Raw genomic sequence first — 14,783 nt, forward strand, 5'->3', positions numbered from 1 at the left:
CAACACAATTCAGTCTGGTGCACCCAGACACAAATTAGCACATTGGGCATCAAAGGAGAAGAAAACCCTTTTGCAAAAAACCTGTACCCGCCACCCCAGGTAGACCCTCCTACCCTCACAGTCAGATCACAGGCCGATAGGCTGCCACTTTGCAGACTCCTGGATTACACTCACCCAAGACGCCTAGGTTCATAAAATCGTGACCTTGGGTTACCACCCAGAATTTGAATCCATTCCCCCTCGACTCTTCTTCATGTCCAGGTTCCCCCAGGAATTGACAAAATGCTTAGCTTTTCAGTGCGTGATCACCAATCTACTCAGGACAGAAGTGATTGCTCCAGTCCCACCTGGAGAACTATTCAAGGGCTACTACTCAAACCTGTTAGTAGTCCTTAAAAAGGACGGATCACTTCGAACAGACCTAGACCTCAAGGCACTAAACAAGTTCACGCCCACGAAAATTCAAGACTCTGAACAGTCATCGCAACAATGTCTTTGTGCAAATTCCTGGTATCCCTCAATAGAAAGGATGCATACCTACACGTACCCATTTTCCCCTCGCCATCAGAGATTCTTAAGATTTGCCTTACAAAATCTTTACAACCAATTCACGGCACTCCCCTTCGGCATGACATCCGCACCACGGGTGTTCATAAAGGTAATGGGAGCAGCCACAGTAGTAATTCAAAACTCTGGTTTTTTAATCGCCCCTTACTTGGGCGACTTGTTAATCAAGGAACCCTCAGCCAGAGACTCATCAGGCACTTCAGGTCAAGGTCACCACTCTACAAGATCTGGGATGGTGTGTCAACCGGGACAAGTCCTCCCTGATCCCCAGCTAATCTACGATTTTTCTCGAGATGCACTTCAACATACTGACACAGAAGGTGTCTTACCCTCACGAGAAGATACTTCACCTGCAATCCTTAGTCAGGTCCCTGCTCGAGAAGCCAGAACACACAGCCAGGTTCTGCATGAAAGTCCTTATAGTCTCCCCAATAGGCATTCCTTTTGCTCCATACCATCTCAGGGAGCTACAATGGAACTTCCTATCTGGCTGGAAATGAAGGTCGCTTCTACAAACAATTTGGCTTTCCAGCAAGACAAGTATATCTCTCCCCTGGTGCTTGAGATTCAACAACCTGTCCACAGACAAAACCACTTGGAAACCCCCGGTGGTGCCTCCTAACAACAGTTGCAAGCCTACTCGTATGGGGTGCAGTCTGGGTCGCAAAGGGTCAGTGGAGTCCGGAATAGAGCAAACTTTCAACCAACCTGCTAGAAATCTAGGCAATCCGCCTCGGCCTAAGGCACTGGCAACGGGAACTGAGAGGTCATGCTGGAAAGGTCCAGTCCGACAACTCCTTGGCCGTAGCCTACATAAACCACCAAGGAGGAACGAGGAGCAGAGTGGCGCTCCGCTAAGTCAAGTTCATCTTTCAGTGGGCGGAAAAAAAACAAACCCTACTGTCCGCCATATGCAGTTAGGTCCATAAATATTTGGGCAGACAACTTTTGTTTCCAATTTTGGTTCTGTACATCACCACAATGAATTTTAAATGAAACAACAAAGATGCAGTTGGAATGCACACGTTCAGCTTTAATTCAGTGGGTTGACCAAAAAGATTGCATAAATGTGAGGAACTAAAGCCTTTTTTTTATTTTTTTTTTATTTTTTTTATAAACAATAACTTCATTTCAGGGGCTCAAAAGTAATTGGACCATGGGTTCAAAAGTAATTGGACAATTGACTCAAAGGCTATTTCATGGGCAGGTGTGGGCAATTCATTTGTTATGTCTATCAATTATGACTATTATGTCTATCAATGAAGCAGATAAAAGCCCTGGAGTTGATTTGAGGGGGGGTGCTTGTATGTGGAAGATTTTGCTGTGAACAGACAACATGCGGTCAAAGGAGCTCTCTATGCAGGTGAAACAAGCCATCCTTAAATGGGTTGTTCACCTTCAAACAACTAGTTGGTTTCAGATAGATCACCAGAAATAACGACTTTTTTCCAATGACTTTCTATTTTCTATGTGTGACGGTTTTTCTAATATTGAAGTGTAAATTGTCATTTCTCTCCTTCTGAAGCAGCTCTGGGAGGGGGGGGTCGCCGATCCTGTAAACTGTTCTAAATGGATACATTTAGTTGATACATTTCTTATCTTTGTCCCTGCTGAGCAGAATCTCTGGGTTTCATTACAGGCAGCTGTTAGACTTGATACAATTGTTGCTAATACGCCAGAGATGCTGCTGAGAAACGGATCAACTCAATGTTGCAAAATTGTAACAGTTCAGAGTCTGCACCTGAATTACTGAGCTGCCAGACTCAAACACCACAGACACAAACATTCAACTTTACACTTAGATTTTGGAAAAAACCTAAAAAATAAATAATGGAAAGTATTTAAAAAAAGTCTTTATTTCTGGGGAACAATTTAAAAACAACTGAATTGAAAAAACTGTTTGGAAGGTGAACAACCCCTTTAAGCTGCAAAAACAGAAAAAACCCATCAGAGAAATTGCTACAATCTACAGTTTGGTACCTGAGAAAGAAAGAAAGCACTGGTGAACTCGGCAACGCAAAAAGACCTGGGCGTCAGGACGTCCGCAGTGGTGGATGATCGCAGAATCATTTCCATGGTGAAGAGAAACCCCTTTACAACGGCCAAATAAGTGAACAACTCTCCACGAGGTAGGCGTATCGATATCCAAGTCTACCATAAAGAGAAGACTGCATGAAAGTAAATACAGAGGGATGATGTGACACAGGACAGAAGCAGCTGAATGAATTCTGAGTTGTTCAGAGACACTGTCTACTCAAATCCAGCTAAATGCAGTCAAATTGATTGGGAGGAGTTTCATAATACAGATGGACAATGGCCCAAAACATACAGTCAAAGCAACCCAGTAGTTTGAATGGCAAAGTCACCTGATCTGAACCCAATTGAGCATGCATTTCACTTGTTGAAGACTAAACTTCAGACAGAAGGCCCGCAAACAAACCGCAACTGAAAGCCTGGCAGAGCATTAAAAATGAGAAAACCCAGAATCTGGTGATGTCCACAAGACTTCAGGCTGTCATTGCCAGCAAAGGGTTTTCAAACAAGTATTAGAAATGAACATTTTATTTTCAGTTTTTTAATTTGTCCAATTATTTTTAAGCTCCTGAAATGAAATGATTGTGTTAAAAGAAAGGCTTTAGTTCCTCACATTTTTATGCAATCTTTTTGTTCAACCCACTGAATTAAAGCTGAAAGTCTGCAGTTCAACTGCATCTGAGTTGTTTTATTTAAAATTCATTGTGGTAATGTACAGAACCAAAATTAGAAGGAAAAAAAGTTGTCTCTGTCCAAATATTTATGGACCTAACTGTACATACCAGGACTTCTAAACTGGGAAGCAGACTTCCTAATACAGTCATAGGTCCAGGCGAATGGTCGCTGAAGGAAGACCTCTTCAACAAACTAACAAGGAGATGGGGAGTAACAGAGGTGGATCTCATGGCCACCAGATAGAATCTGAAAGTACAGAACTTCTTTGCCAGGTACCGGGATCCCCAAACCCTGGCTGCAGACGCTTTAACAGCAGAAAGGACGACACTTATCCTCATAGCTCCCAGGTGGCCCCATCGGACGTGGTTCTTGGACCTCATCAATCTTTCAGTTAGAGGATCCCTGGACCTCCCCTCCTTTCCCAGGGATCCTTGCATCATCCCAAACCATCTAGCCTCAACTTGACGGCGTAGCTATTGAGACCCAGATCCTAAAGCATAAGGGGCAACCCAGCAAACCTTTTTTTCCCGCAAAGACTTACCACAGGGTATGAAACACAAAGCAACAGTGGTGTGCTCACAAGAACAAAGATTTCGCTATCCATCCCCAACCTACTAGACTTCCTACAGGAAGGACTAACCATGGGTCTATCCTTAGGATCGCTTAAGTCACATATTTCTGCCTTGTCAGTCTTATTCCAGAAGCGACTGGCTCATCTACCAGATGTAAGAACATTCCTGCAGGGAGTAACTCACCTAGCTCCTTCAATTCGGGCACCTGTACTCGCATGGGACCTCGCCTTGGTCTTGCGGGCACTCCAAGAGTCACCATTTGATCCCATAGCATCCATCTTGCTATAATTCCTCACCTTGAAGGCCGTTTTTCTGATGCCCATCTCATCCGTGAGGAGAGTTTCTGAACTCAAAGCCTTTACACGACTCATTTTCTCGTGTTCCATCCTGAAAGAGCAGTACTGCAGACAGTACCGACATTCCTCCCCAAGGTGCTCTCAGCTTTCCACCTAAACCAGGAAATCACCATTCCAACTCACCATCCAACGCAAAGAAGGTGGCAGTGCATTCACTGGACCCAGTCAGGGCACTCAAACTCTATCTACACAGGATACAAGACATACGTTACCCTGCTTGTCTTACCGGCGGGGCCCCACTGGCCTCAAAAGCTACTATATTGTGATGGATCTAACAAGTCATCCAGAAGGCGTATTCCACTAGAGCAGAATTTTTCCAATCTACATGGTGGTGGGCCGATAACGGAAGCCAGTGTTAGCCACTCCCTGTTTTTAGACCACACCCACTTTAAACCACACCCGTGTTACCACAAGAACATGCCCAAATTAAAAGCACACCAAAAAACCAAATGGTTGGTGCTCACTGCAGGGATCAGGGCCGGAACTAGGGGTAGGACGAGTAGGCGGCTGTCTAGGGCGCCATCATTAGGGGCGCACTTTTTTCAAGCGTTTATTTAATAATTTGTTTCAGTAATCATGGTCACCCAGTTGGGTGGAATCCATCTCCTTCCCCCTCTTGCCGGCAAGTAATAGCTCCTTCTGTGTGGTGCACCGCGACGCGCGTACACGCGTCAATGACGTCACTGATTTGTATGGTGACAGAGAGAGGCAGAGAGCTGGTGGTCTGCTTGGTGTGACCTTGATTCCTGGGGTATAGCCAGCGGTGGAGAAACTAGGTCTTATTCTTTTTTTATTGTTGTGTCCTCCTCCTAGTTGCGCTAGCTATACCCCACTGTCCCCGTGTCCCCCAAGCGAGTAAAGATAGAGAGATTTAACACGAGTACACTAAGGGGCCCATTCACTAAGCTCGAGTGAAGGAATAGAGGAAAAAAAATTAGATTTTCGAATGTTTTTTTTGGCTACTTCGACCATTGAATTGGCTACTTCGACCTTCGACTTCGAATCGAACGTTTTGAACTAAAAATAGTTTGAATATTCGATAATCGAAGTACTGTCTCTTTAAAAATTTCTTCGACCCCCTAGTTCGCCACCTAAAACCTACCGAGGCCAATGTTAGCCTATGGGGAAGGTTCCCATAGGCTTTCCAAGGTTTTTCTGATCAAAGGATAATCCTTCGATCGATGCATTAAAATCCTTCGAACGATTATTCCTTCGATCGTTCGATCGAACGAATTGCGCTAAATCCTTCGACTTCAATATTCGAAGTTGAAGGATTTTAATTCGGCAGTCGAATAATAATTAACCCTCGATATTCGACCCTTGATACATCTGCCCCTAAATCTCCTTTTTTTAAGTTGTTATTTTCAGATTGTTCACCAGTTATAAAAAATGCTTTTAGATCTCTTTTTCATGTTTGAGCGTTTTTCGAGAATTAAAGTTTACTCTTCCTTTCTCTGGTGTTTCAGTCTGGCAGCTGACTGATCCAGGTTCAGGTTCTAAACGGTTTCCTATATTAGTTAATACATTCTCAGCAGCATCTGTAGAACTATCAATATAAAACAGTTGTCTTACGTATCGCATAAGAACAGTTGGCAGAGCCTGTGACCCCCACCCAGAGCTGCTTCAGAAGGACATACGAAGGTGAAAAATGAAACTTTAAACTTCAATACTAGAAAAATATTAAAGTAATTGAAAAAAAGCCTTTAATCCCGGAGAACTATCTGAAAACAAACTAAAAAAACTGAACAACTTTAAATTTCTAGTTAGTTTAGAATTAGTTACTTTCTACTTGTGCTGCGTGTGAATAATTAGCAATATCAGACCCTTCTTTGTATTTAAACCCTAACATCTGACCCTTTTATTTCAGGCAACACATGATCAAGCAGTGGTTCTTCAAAATGCCCTTCAGAACATTCCTAATCCAACTTCAGAATGTATGTTGAGAAATGTTGCGATTCGGCTTGCACAACAAATTTCTGATGAGGTAGATATTTAATTTACAGTGGCATTAAAGTAAAGCTTTTTTTTTTTTGTTAAATAAAAGAATTTAATACAGTCGCAAAAATGGCTTTCAGTTGTCTGGTACTTTGTTTTTATGGCAATAATTAAAACTGTGTATTCACCTGAATCCAAATCTTGAAAATGATGCCACAATGCAGCCAAATAAGGAAACAAATTTTGTATTTGTGCATCCCTAAGATATATTAACTGAGGCTGTTTTAAATAAATTTGATGAATTTTTGTTAACTGAATAACCTTCATTTTTTTTTAATATAGGCTTCTAAATACATCCCTGATATTTGTGTTATAAAAGCAATACAAAAAATAATCTGGGCATCTGGTTGTGGATCTGTCCAGTTGGTATTTTCAGCCAATGAAGAAATAAGTAAAATTTATGAAAAGGTAAGAAAATTCTATCAATACGAATGTTACATATAGCTACATTTCCATTTTCTTAACTAATCTCAACATGATGTGTGTAAACCCATTGTTCTAAAAAAACAAGTTCAGTTGCCACCATATAAAAAGTCTGCAGGCCAAGGTATTAAAGGAAAACTATACCCCCAAAATTGAATACTTGAGCAACAGTTTATATTAAATTAAAGGAGAATTCAACCTGTAATAAAATTTTTAAAAAAAAGCCTACCCTGGGTAGACCCTCCTCCCCCAGCCTACCTGCACCCCCCTCCGGGCAAATGCCCCAAATTTTTTTACTCACCCCTCCGTGCAGATTCTGACCTCGCAGTTCACAGCAGCCATCTTCTTCTCCAGTATTCTTTGTGTTTTGACGTTTCGGCGCATGCGCAGTTGGAGCAAATTTCCAGTCCCGAACTACGCATGCGCCAAAAGTCACGAAAATATTTGTGACTTCCGGCACATGCACAGTGGTTCGGGTCCGGAAGAAAGAAGATTGCTGCCATGAACTCCGAGAATCTGCACGGAGGGATGAGTAAAAAATAAGTGGCATTTGCTGGGGGGGGGGCAGGTAGGCTGGAGGGAGGGGGGTCTACCCAGGGTAGGGGGAGAGTTTATTTTTTATTACAAGTTGAATTCTCCTTTAAGTGGCATATTAAAAAATCATATTAAACTGGGATATATATTTAAGTAAATATTGCCCTTTTACATCTCGATTTGATGGTTGATGGTCTCTGTGCTGCCTCAGAGATCACCTAACCAGAAATACTACAACAGGAAGAAGTGTGGAAGCAAAAGACAGACCTCTGTCTGTTAACTGGCTCATGTGACCTAACAAGTATGGTTTGTTTGTGTGCACCATGACTCACCCCTCCGTGCAGATTCTCTGAGTTCATGGCAGTAATCTTCTTTCTTTCGGACCCGAACCACTGTGCATGTGCCGGAAGTCCCAAATATTTTCGTGACTGTTGCCCCTTATTTTTTTAAAATGGCAGTTTTATATTTATGATTACCCAATGGCACATACTACTAAAAAAGTATATTATTATGAAAATGGTTTAGTTACTTGAGGCAGGGTTTTACATACGAGCTGTTTAATGCAATATAATTTTATAGAGATATATATTTTTTTAGACGGGTATAGTTTTCCTTTTAAGTGATGGATTACTGTGTTTATAAAAATATTTTACAATTTATACTTTTATGTTTATTATTAGGGTTTTGCGAATTTTACCCGTTTAGTTTCTGCAAAAATTTGCCGCCAGCAAAATGACACCGGTGCCCATTACAGTCTATGGGCGTCAAAAATGTGACACATGGCAAAACTTTTTTGACACGCAAAGTCATACAAGTCTATGGGCGTAATTTCTGCAGTGAAACAAGGCAAAAAAATTTGTCCATCCCTAAATATTATTTATGGCCACATTATACGTTTTGGATATATCCAGCTAATCTACTAAATGGAAGCACTATCTTATTATCCCTCTCTGAGTGAACTGCACTTGATGTTGCTGTTCGTTTTGCCTTGCTTGTGAGCTGAGAAATATGCTTTCTACAATAGTTGGCTGTACTTGAACTTTCCTGCAGATGTTTATGCTAGTGTCACCCCCATCTAATACAAGCACATTGATCAATCAATGTCAATTACATTAAATTCTCCTCCTTCCCAGCTTATTTATGGTAGGTCTATAGCATAAATCAAATATTTTGTATATTGTATATCTTCTTTACCAAGTGTTTGCTTTATATTAACTATATTTTTGTGCAGTTCACCTTCTCCAGTACCATAAAAGTTGGGCAAAATAATGGAAACTAAATACAGACTAAATATCAGGTTTCAGAGCAACATGAGGCAACTAACAGATCCAGAAATGTCAGATAGTGCCTATATTGCAGGTGCATTGGCCCACGTCTTTGTGAATCAGTTTGGACAAAAACTTTGTTGTTTACTGCAGGGATAGAAATTAAAGCAACGGAGTCTAGTGCACAAACACGCATAACATGGGAAAACTCACCATGGGAAAACTCATCTTGATGCCTCTTAAACTAAAATGTCAGCATGGAGGTAGATCAATACATGATGGGCATTTCATTGTGGTCATTCAGTCTGATAATTGCTCTTAATTTTTAACATGGAATATGAGGTTGTTTTATAGTCAAATTCCATCCATAGCTTCCCTATTAATCTCACCAAACTTTTATGGGAAATTTTAAAATTCACATTGTGAAGCAGATTTCTACCTACACCATCAGCTGCAGCTGAAACTACCTGTAAAATGTTCCACAGAGTTAAATGGAAAATGCCAATACCATTATTCAAATGTGATTGCCATTGTCTTTGATAGGCAGCACAGATGCTTTTAGGTATGTCATCGCTGATAGAGAAATTTCTTGAAGGATTCCCTACTATCCTATTACACACTGTTTGACTTGCAGTCACCTCAGCAGTGAGTGCACCATCTGGTCAAGGAATAGCTTCTGAAATCAGTAGAAACAAATCGCATAAGTCATTGGTTAAAGGTTTTTCACAATACCTGACGTTGTCTAATTGATTACCGTTTTGCAGACAAATGCGGGAAATGAGCCAGATCCAGAAGATGAACAAGTTTGCTGTGAAGCTCTAGAAGCTATGACCCTTTGTTTTGCTTTGATTCCGACAGCATTAGAAGCTCTGAGTAAAGAAAAGGCGTGGCAGACTTTCATCATTGACTTGCTTTTACATTGTCAGAGCAAGTGAGTTCAACTGCAAAGAGAAATGGAAAGCTAAAAACTCTGAAAATTAAGAAATTTAAATAATGTATTTATTGGTAGAAAATGGTTTTATAGGTATTTAGTGTGAAGACGCTAAATCCGTTTTATTTAGTATTTTGTCCATTTTTCAATTATACATTTTTCTAAACGGAATCTGTTAATTTTAGCCATATATATGTAGCTGTACATAATTCTAACTTGATTTTAACACTGAATTTTAGTGTCCTTTTGATTCCTTTAATATATTCTCAATTTTGCTTTACTTCTCTCTCTCCGTATTAAATTGCAATATAAGTCAGGATTTGATATTGGCCTCTAGTGAAAAAATTTTTAGTAGCATAAAATGATTTAAGGCTACTTATGTCTTTTTTCTAACAAAGCACTTTACAACCCATATAAACAGTGGCAGGTTGGCTCATTATTCTAAAACGAATTATTTTGGTTGTGTGCAACAATAGCATTTATTTGTGAAAAATTAAGAAGGAACAGTATGGGCCACCTACCAATTTATTTTGTCCATGTATCTGTCACTCAAAAAGGATTTTCAATTTTCAGACTTGTGCGACAAATGGCTCAGGAACAATTTTTTCTTATGGCTACAAGATGTTGCATGGGGCATAGACCATTGATCTTCTTCATTACTCTTCTGTTTACGGTGCTTGGAGTAAGTAAATCTCTTTAATTCTTGCTAGTGGACCAGTAACATGCAACATCAAAATAATTTAAGTGGTAAGATTGTATATTTCAGAATATATATACCACCGGTACTGCCATTGCTACCATTCAGGTTAGGGCTGTAGAGGCCCAATTATTGCATTTTGTTTTTTAATTATTTAACTTTTTATTTGCCACTGTAGTTTGAAATTTGTCACTATTTCTTTGCTATGGTCACAGTAGCAAAAACAATTAACAATTAGAAGAGAACCACTATAGAAAATAAGCCGTACAATGTAACCCAAAAAATGTTGCCTGCAATGCATTTGTTTATGGTTTCGGACGCTGACCCTGACATCCATATAGTATTTTAAACTAGAAAGATCAAAAATGGGGGCAGGGGGGCTGTTCAATTACACAGCATGCAGAATGCTCAGAAGGGATATATAGTGAATAAAGTACCCCCTATTGTAAAATATAAGGACATTATAAGTTACGGAGGATATAAAAGCACGAGGCCGAAGGCAGAGTGTTTTGATACAGGTCATGGAACTCCGAGGTAACTTCTAACATCCTCATATTTTACAACAGGGGTACTTTATTATAATACACAAGTTTCAGAGAGTCATCTCCATTTGTAAGGGTATATTTTACAGGTTATTTGTGGCTCTTGTCTATTGTAATGTTATATTGATTGTTATTTACAAGGTTTCTTGATAGATTCTCTTTAATATCCCACTGTATTTCTGCTTTAGGTTAGGTACTGTCAGGTACAGTCTTGACTTCTACTGCTGCATAGACCTGATGTGCAGTGTTAAGCATCTCACCATTCTATGCAATGGGTATATTCAGTTTGACTTTAGTTGAATGAAAACCAAAATCTTATATAATCTTATATCTTTATAATATGTCTTATCTAATGGCAACAAAAACTTTCTAAATATCGATTGAGGATTCTATACTGTTTCTAAAATTGAAAACTTAGTCTTCACCATCCTCCTCATAGCAATTTACCTCTGCATGCAGCTTTGTGTAAAAGTTGTTTTCGAAAGTTCACTTTTAAGGTTCCTAGTGAGTTTTTTCTTTATAAGGAATTTTGTTTTGAAAACAAAATATTGCATCGTTTTTCTGCTTCTAACATGATTGTCTAATTGAAACAGAGTACTGCCAGAGAGAGAGCAAAACATGCTGGCGACTATTTTACTTTACTGAGGCATCTTTTAAACTATGCATACAACAGCAACATTAACATCCCCAATGCCGAAGTTCTGCTCAACAATGAGATTGACTGGCTAAAACGAATAAGAGTAAGTAAAGTTTTATGTATGGTAAATGTTTCTGTCCAATGATGGGAGCAATAAGTATATATCCAAAATTGATTTAAGAAAAAATTTAATTCTTTACTTGATATTCAACCAGCCAGTGAGGTAGCAACCACTCTGTAATCCGATATGTCAGGCTTGAGTAGACAAGACAAATTTGACTACTGAATTATTTGAATTAAAAAAAATCACAAAATTGAGTGGTCACACTTTTTTCATGTTCTGGTAACTTATAAATGTCCTAAAACTTTTTATTTTTTTGTAGGATGATGTAAAGAGAACAGGTGAAACTGGTATTGAGGAGACTATCTTGGAAGGCCATCTAGGAGTAACAAAAGAATTGCTAGCATTTCAGACACCAGAAAAGAAGTATCATATTGGATGTGAAAAAGGAGGGGCTAACCTTATCAAGGTAAAGTATCGGTTGCTTTGTTTTATGTTGGCAGCTTTTATCCGAAGAAAATGCACAGAAAGCAATTTCTGCACGTTTAAAAAATTTTGCACTGTTTTTAAATATCATGTGCTTGTGTGGGTTTCCTCCCACATTTGGAAAATATACAGGAAGATTATTTGGCTCTAAATAAAATTAACCTTAATATATCTGTATGCGATGGCAACCTTAGATTATAAATTTCCCTACAGTATGGAAAATTATGCTAATTAAGTTTAATCTCTGTAAAGATATATGTATCCGTGCTGTATAAATAAAGGATCAATTTACAATAATTTTTATTTAAAATTATCTGTAGTTTATCTGGTATGGTATTCTGGGCAGTTCCTGTGTGTTAACTGAAGCTCCAGGGTAGACTGGGGATTTGTTTAAAAAACAAAAAAAAAAGTTCCATAGAACAGTACTAATAGCAAGCACTTCACAATAAAACAAACCATACTGTTACTTTTTCATTTTTAAGGGATGAAATAATTTTTAATTTTTGTTTTTCTGGTTCTTCAGCTGGATAGGTTACATGGCCATGGCAGCTGAAAAGCAAGCTGATTAACAAACCTAGAGGATAACTGATATTTGCTATAATTGTTTGAAGAAGGGATGCACCGAATCCAGGATTCGGTTGGGGATTCGTCCTTTTTCGGCAGGATTCGGATTTGGCCGAATCCTTCTGTCCGGGCGAACCGAATCCTAATTTGCATATGAAAATTAGGGGCGTGAGTGAAATCACATGACTTTTTGTCACAAAAAAAAGGAATTAAAAAATGTTTTTCCCTTCCCACCCCTAATTTGCATATGCAAATTAGGGGCGTGAGTGAAATCACATGACTTTTTGTCACAAAAAAAAGGAATTAAAAAATGTTTTTCCCTTCCCACCCCTAATTTGCATATGCAAATTAGGATTCGGTTCGGTATTCGGTATTCATGAAGGATTCGGGGGTTTGGCTGAATCCAAAATATTGGATTCGGTGCATCCCTAGTTTGAAGAGTTGGAAAAAGAGCACTGATAGGGTTATCTGCTTTCAACTGCAAATTACATTTACAAATGATAGAGAAACAATGAAAATGATCAGTTGTTTGGATTGATATTAGATTTTTGCTGATAAGGGATTAGAATTTGTCAGTTGTTAAATGAGAGCATGTTTTTGAATAGCACAAGACCTCTTGGCCTAGAGCCTGAGACATATGCTTTGGCAAGGTAACATACTGAAACATTCTCGGCTTGTGATTTGACATGTTTTTCTTATAATGAGGTTTTATTCTGTTTTTAAAAATTGTGTGAACATGACATAAAAATTCAGATGGGGGCCTGAGCTATGTGGGGTCATTGCACGTGTGGACTGATATACTGGTGTGTGTGTAATTTTTCTTTTTTCTTTGAACCAGAAGTAGCTGACCTTCATTCAGTCGTGTTGTCGCCAAACACCCAAAACACACAAGGATCAAAAAATTTAGTAATCTCTATATATGATATGTGTGTGTGATTATTGCATAAATTTTTTTTTTGTTTCAGGAGTTGATAGATGACTTCATATTTCCAGCATCCAATGTTTATTTGCAGTACATAAAAAGTGGAGAGTTGCCAGCTGAGCAAGCTATTCCTGTGTGTAGTTCTCCCGCTACCATCAATGCAGGGTTTGAGTTGCTAGTAGCTTTAGCAGTGGGATGTGTTCGGAACCTCCGACAGATTGTGGATACATTAAATGACATGTATTACACAGGTAAAAAAATGTTTTCATTGAGATAGTTGCTGAATTAAAGTGACCCAATCATTGTCAGGCAGATTTTACCCAGATATGAATTACTTTTATGTTTGCTTCCAAACATAAATGAATTCCATGAAGATAACTTGGATATCTGATCAAATAATGATTGCTCTGGTGTTTTGTAACCAGTCATTAGGGGGTCATAAGTCCATGGCCCACCAGCCAGTCTTGTTGTTAATGTATGTAATGCTTAAGTAGTAGTTTGTTAACCATGTTATTCTTGGTCAGTGATTGTGTAGCTGACTTTATCAATTAAAAATATAAATAAATCAGCAAAAGGCATTTCATTATTTGTTGTTTTTTGTTCCATTTGCCAGATTTTCATTGTTTACTGGTTTTTAGGTTGTGAAGCACTTACTGAATGGGAGTATCTGCCTCCTGTTGGGCCAAGGCCGCCAAAAGGCTTTGTTGGTTTGAAAAATGCTGGTGCTACATGCTACATGAATTCTGTAATCCAGCAGTTGTACATGATTCCTGCCATCCGAAATGGAATTCTTGCTGTTGAAGGCACAGGTAGTGACGTTGATGACGACATGTCTGGGGATGAAAAGCAAGACAACGAGGTAGTACAATTACCTTTTTACTAACCCACTGTAATTTAGTTTGTTATTCCTTGTACAAAACATAGTTTGGTGCTGTGTTGTAAAATCAAAACACACCTTTGTGTTTTGTGCAGTAATAGCTACATTTGTATACTAAATACATTTTGCACACAGAACCCAAACATATTTGTTTCCCTTAAAGGAGAAGGAAACCCTGTAGAAAAAAACCCATACCCCCCACCCCATGTAGACCCTCCTCCTCCCCCCGGGGAAATGTCTCATACTTTATACTTACCCCTCGCCACAGATTCTGGCAGTGGACTTCACCACATTCCATCTTCCGGGTCCTCGGTAAACTGACTGGAAGATTGGCAATCTCTGTCAATTTCGCCGCATGCACAGTTGTCGAAATGCGTCGACATAACGATCTCCCAGTCAGCTTACTGAGGACCCGGAAGATGGATGCCGTGAAGTCCGCTGCCAGAAACTGCAATGAGGGGTAAGTATAAAGTTTGGGGCATTTCCCCGGGCGGTGTGGAATTAGCCTGAGGGGTGGGGATGGTGGTCTACGTGGGGTGGGGGTATGGGGTATTTTTCTACAGGGGTTCCTTCTCCTTTAAAGGAGACATTTTATGTAACAAAAACAGGAATGTACCAGTGCATTTTACTCATTTAGATATAGAA

General features: G+C 39.3%; 1 protein-coding gene across 5 annotated transcripts in view; it reads left to right on the forward strand.

Moving 5' to 3' along the window:
- The window catches only part of usp9x.L (ubiquitin specific peptidase 9 X-linked L homeolog), a 116,713-nt gene that overhangs the window by 63,190 nt on the left and 38,740 nt on the right, over positions 1-14,783 (forward strand). For all 5 annotated transcript variants that reach the window (XM_041582097.1, XM_018246638.2, XM_018246640.2 and 2 more), the window contains exons 24-31: positions 6,072-6,188; positions 6,482-6,607; positions 9,186-9,352; positions 9,926-10,034; positions 11,185-11,331; positions 11,612-11,758; positions 13,305-13,512; positions 13,900-14,120. In XM_041582097.1, the coding sequence (XP_041438031.1) occupies positions 6,072-6,188; positions 6,482-6,607; positions 9,186-9,352; positions 9,926-10,034; positions 11,185-11,331; positions 11,612-11,758; positions 13,305-13,512; positions 13,900-14,120 (1,242 nt within the window). The remainder of the gene's footprint in view (positions 1-6,071; positions 6,189-6,481; positions 6,608-9,185; positions 9,353-9,925; positions 10,035-11,184; positions 11,332-11,611; positions 11,759-13,304; positions 13,513-13,899; positions 14,121-14,783) is intronic.

This window comes from Xenopus laevis, chromosome 2L (assembly GCF_017654675.1).
Source record: "Xenopus laevis strain J_2021 chromosome 2L, Xenopus_laevis_v10.1, whole genome shotgun sequence".
Classification (NCBI taxonomy): domain Eukaryota; kingdom Metazoa; phylum Chordata; class Amphibia; order Anura; family Pipidae; genus Xenopus; species Xenopus laevis.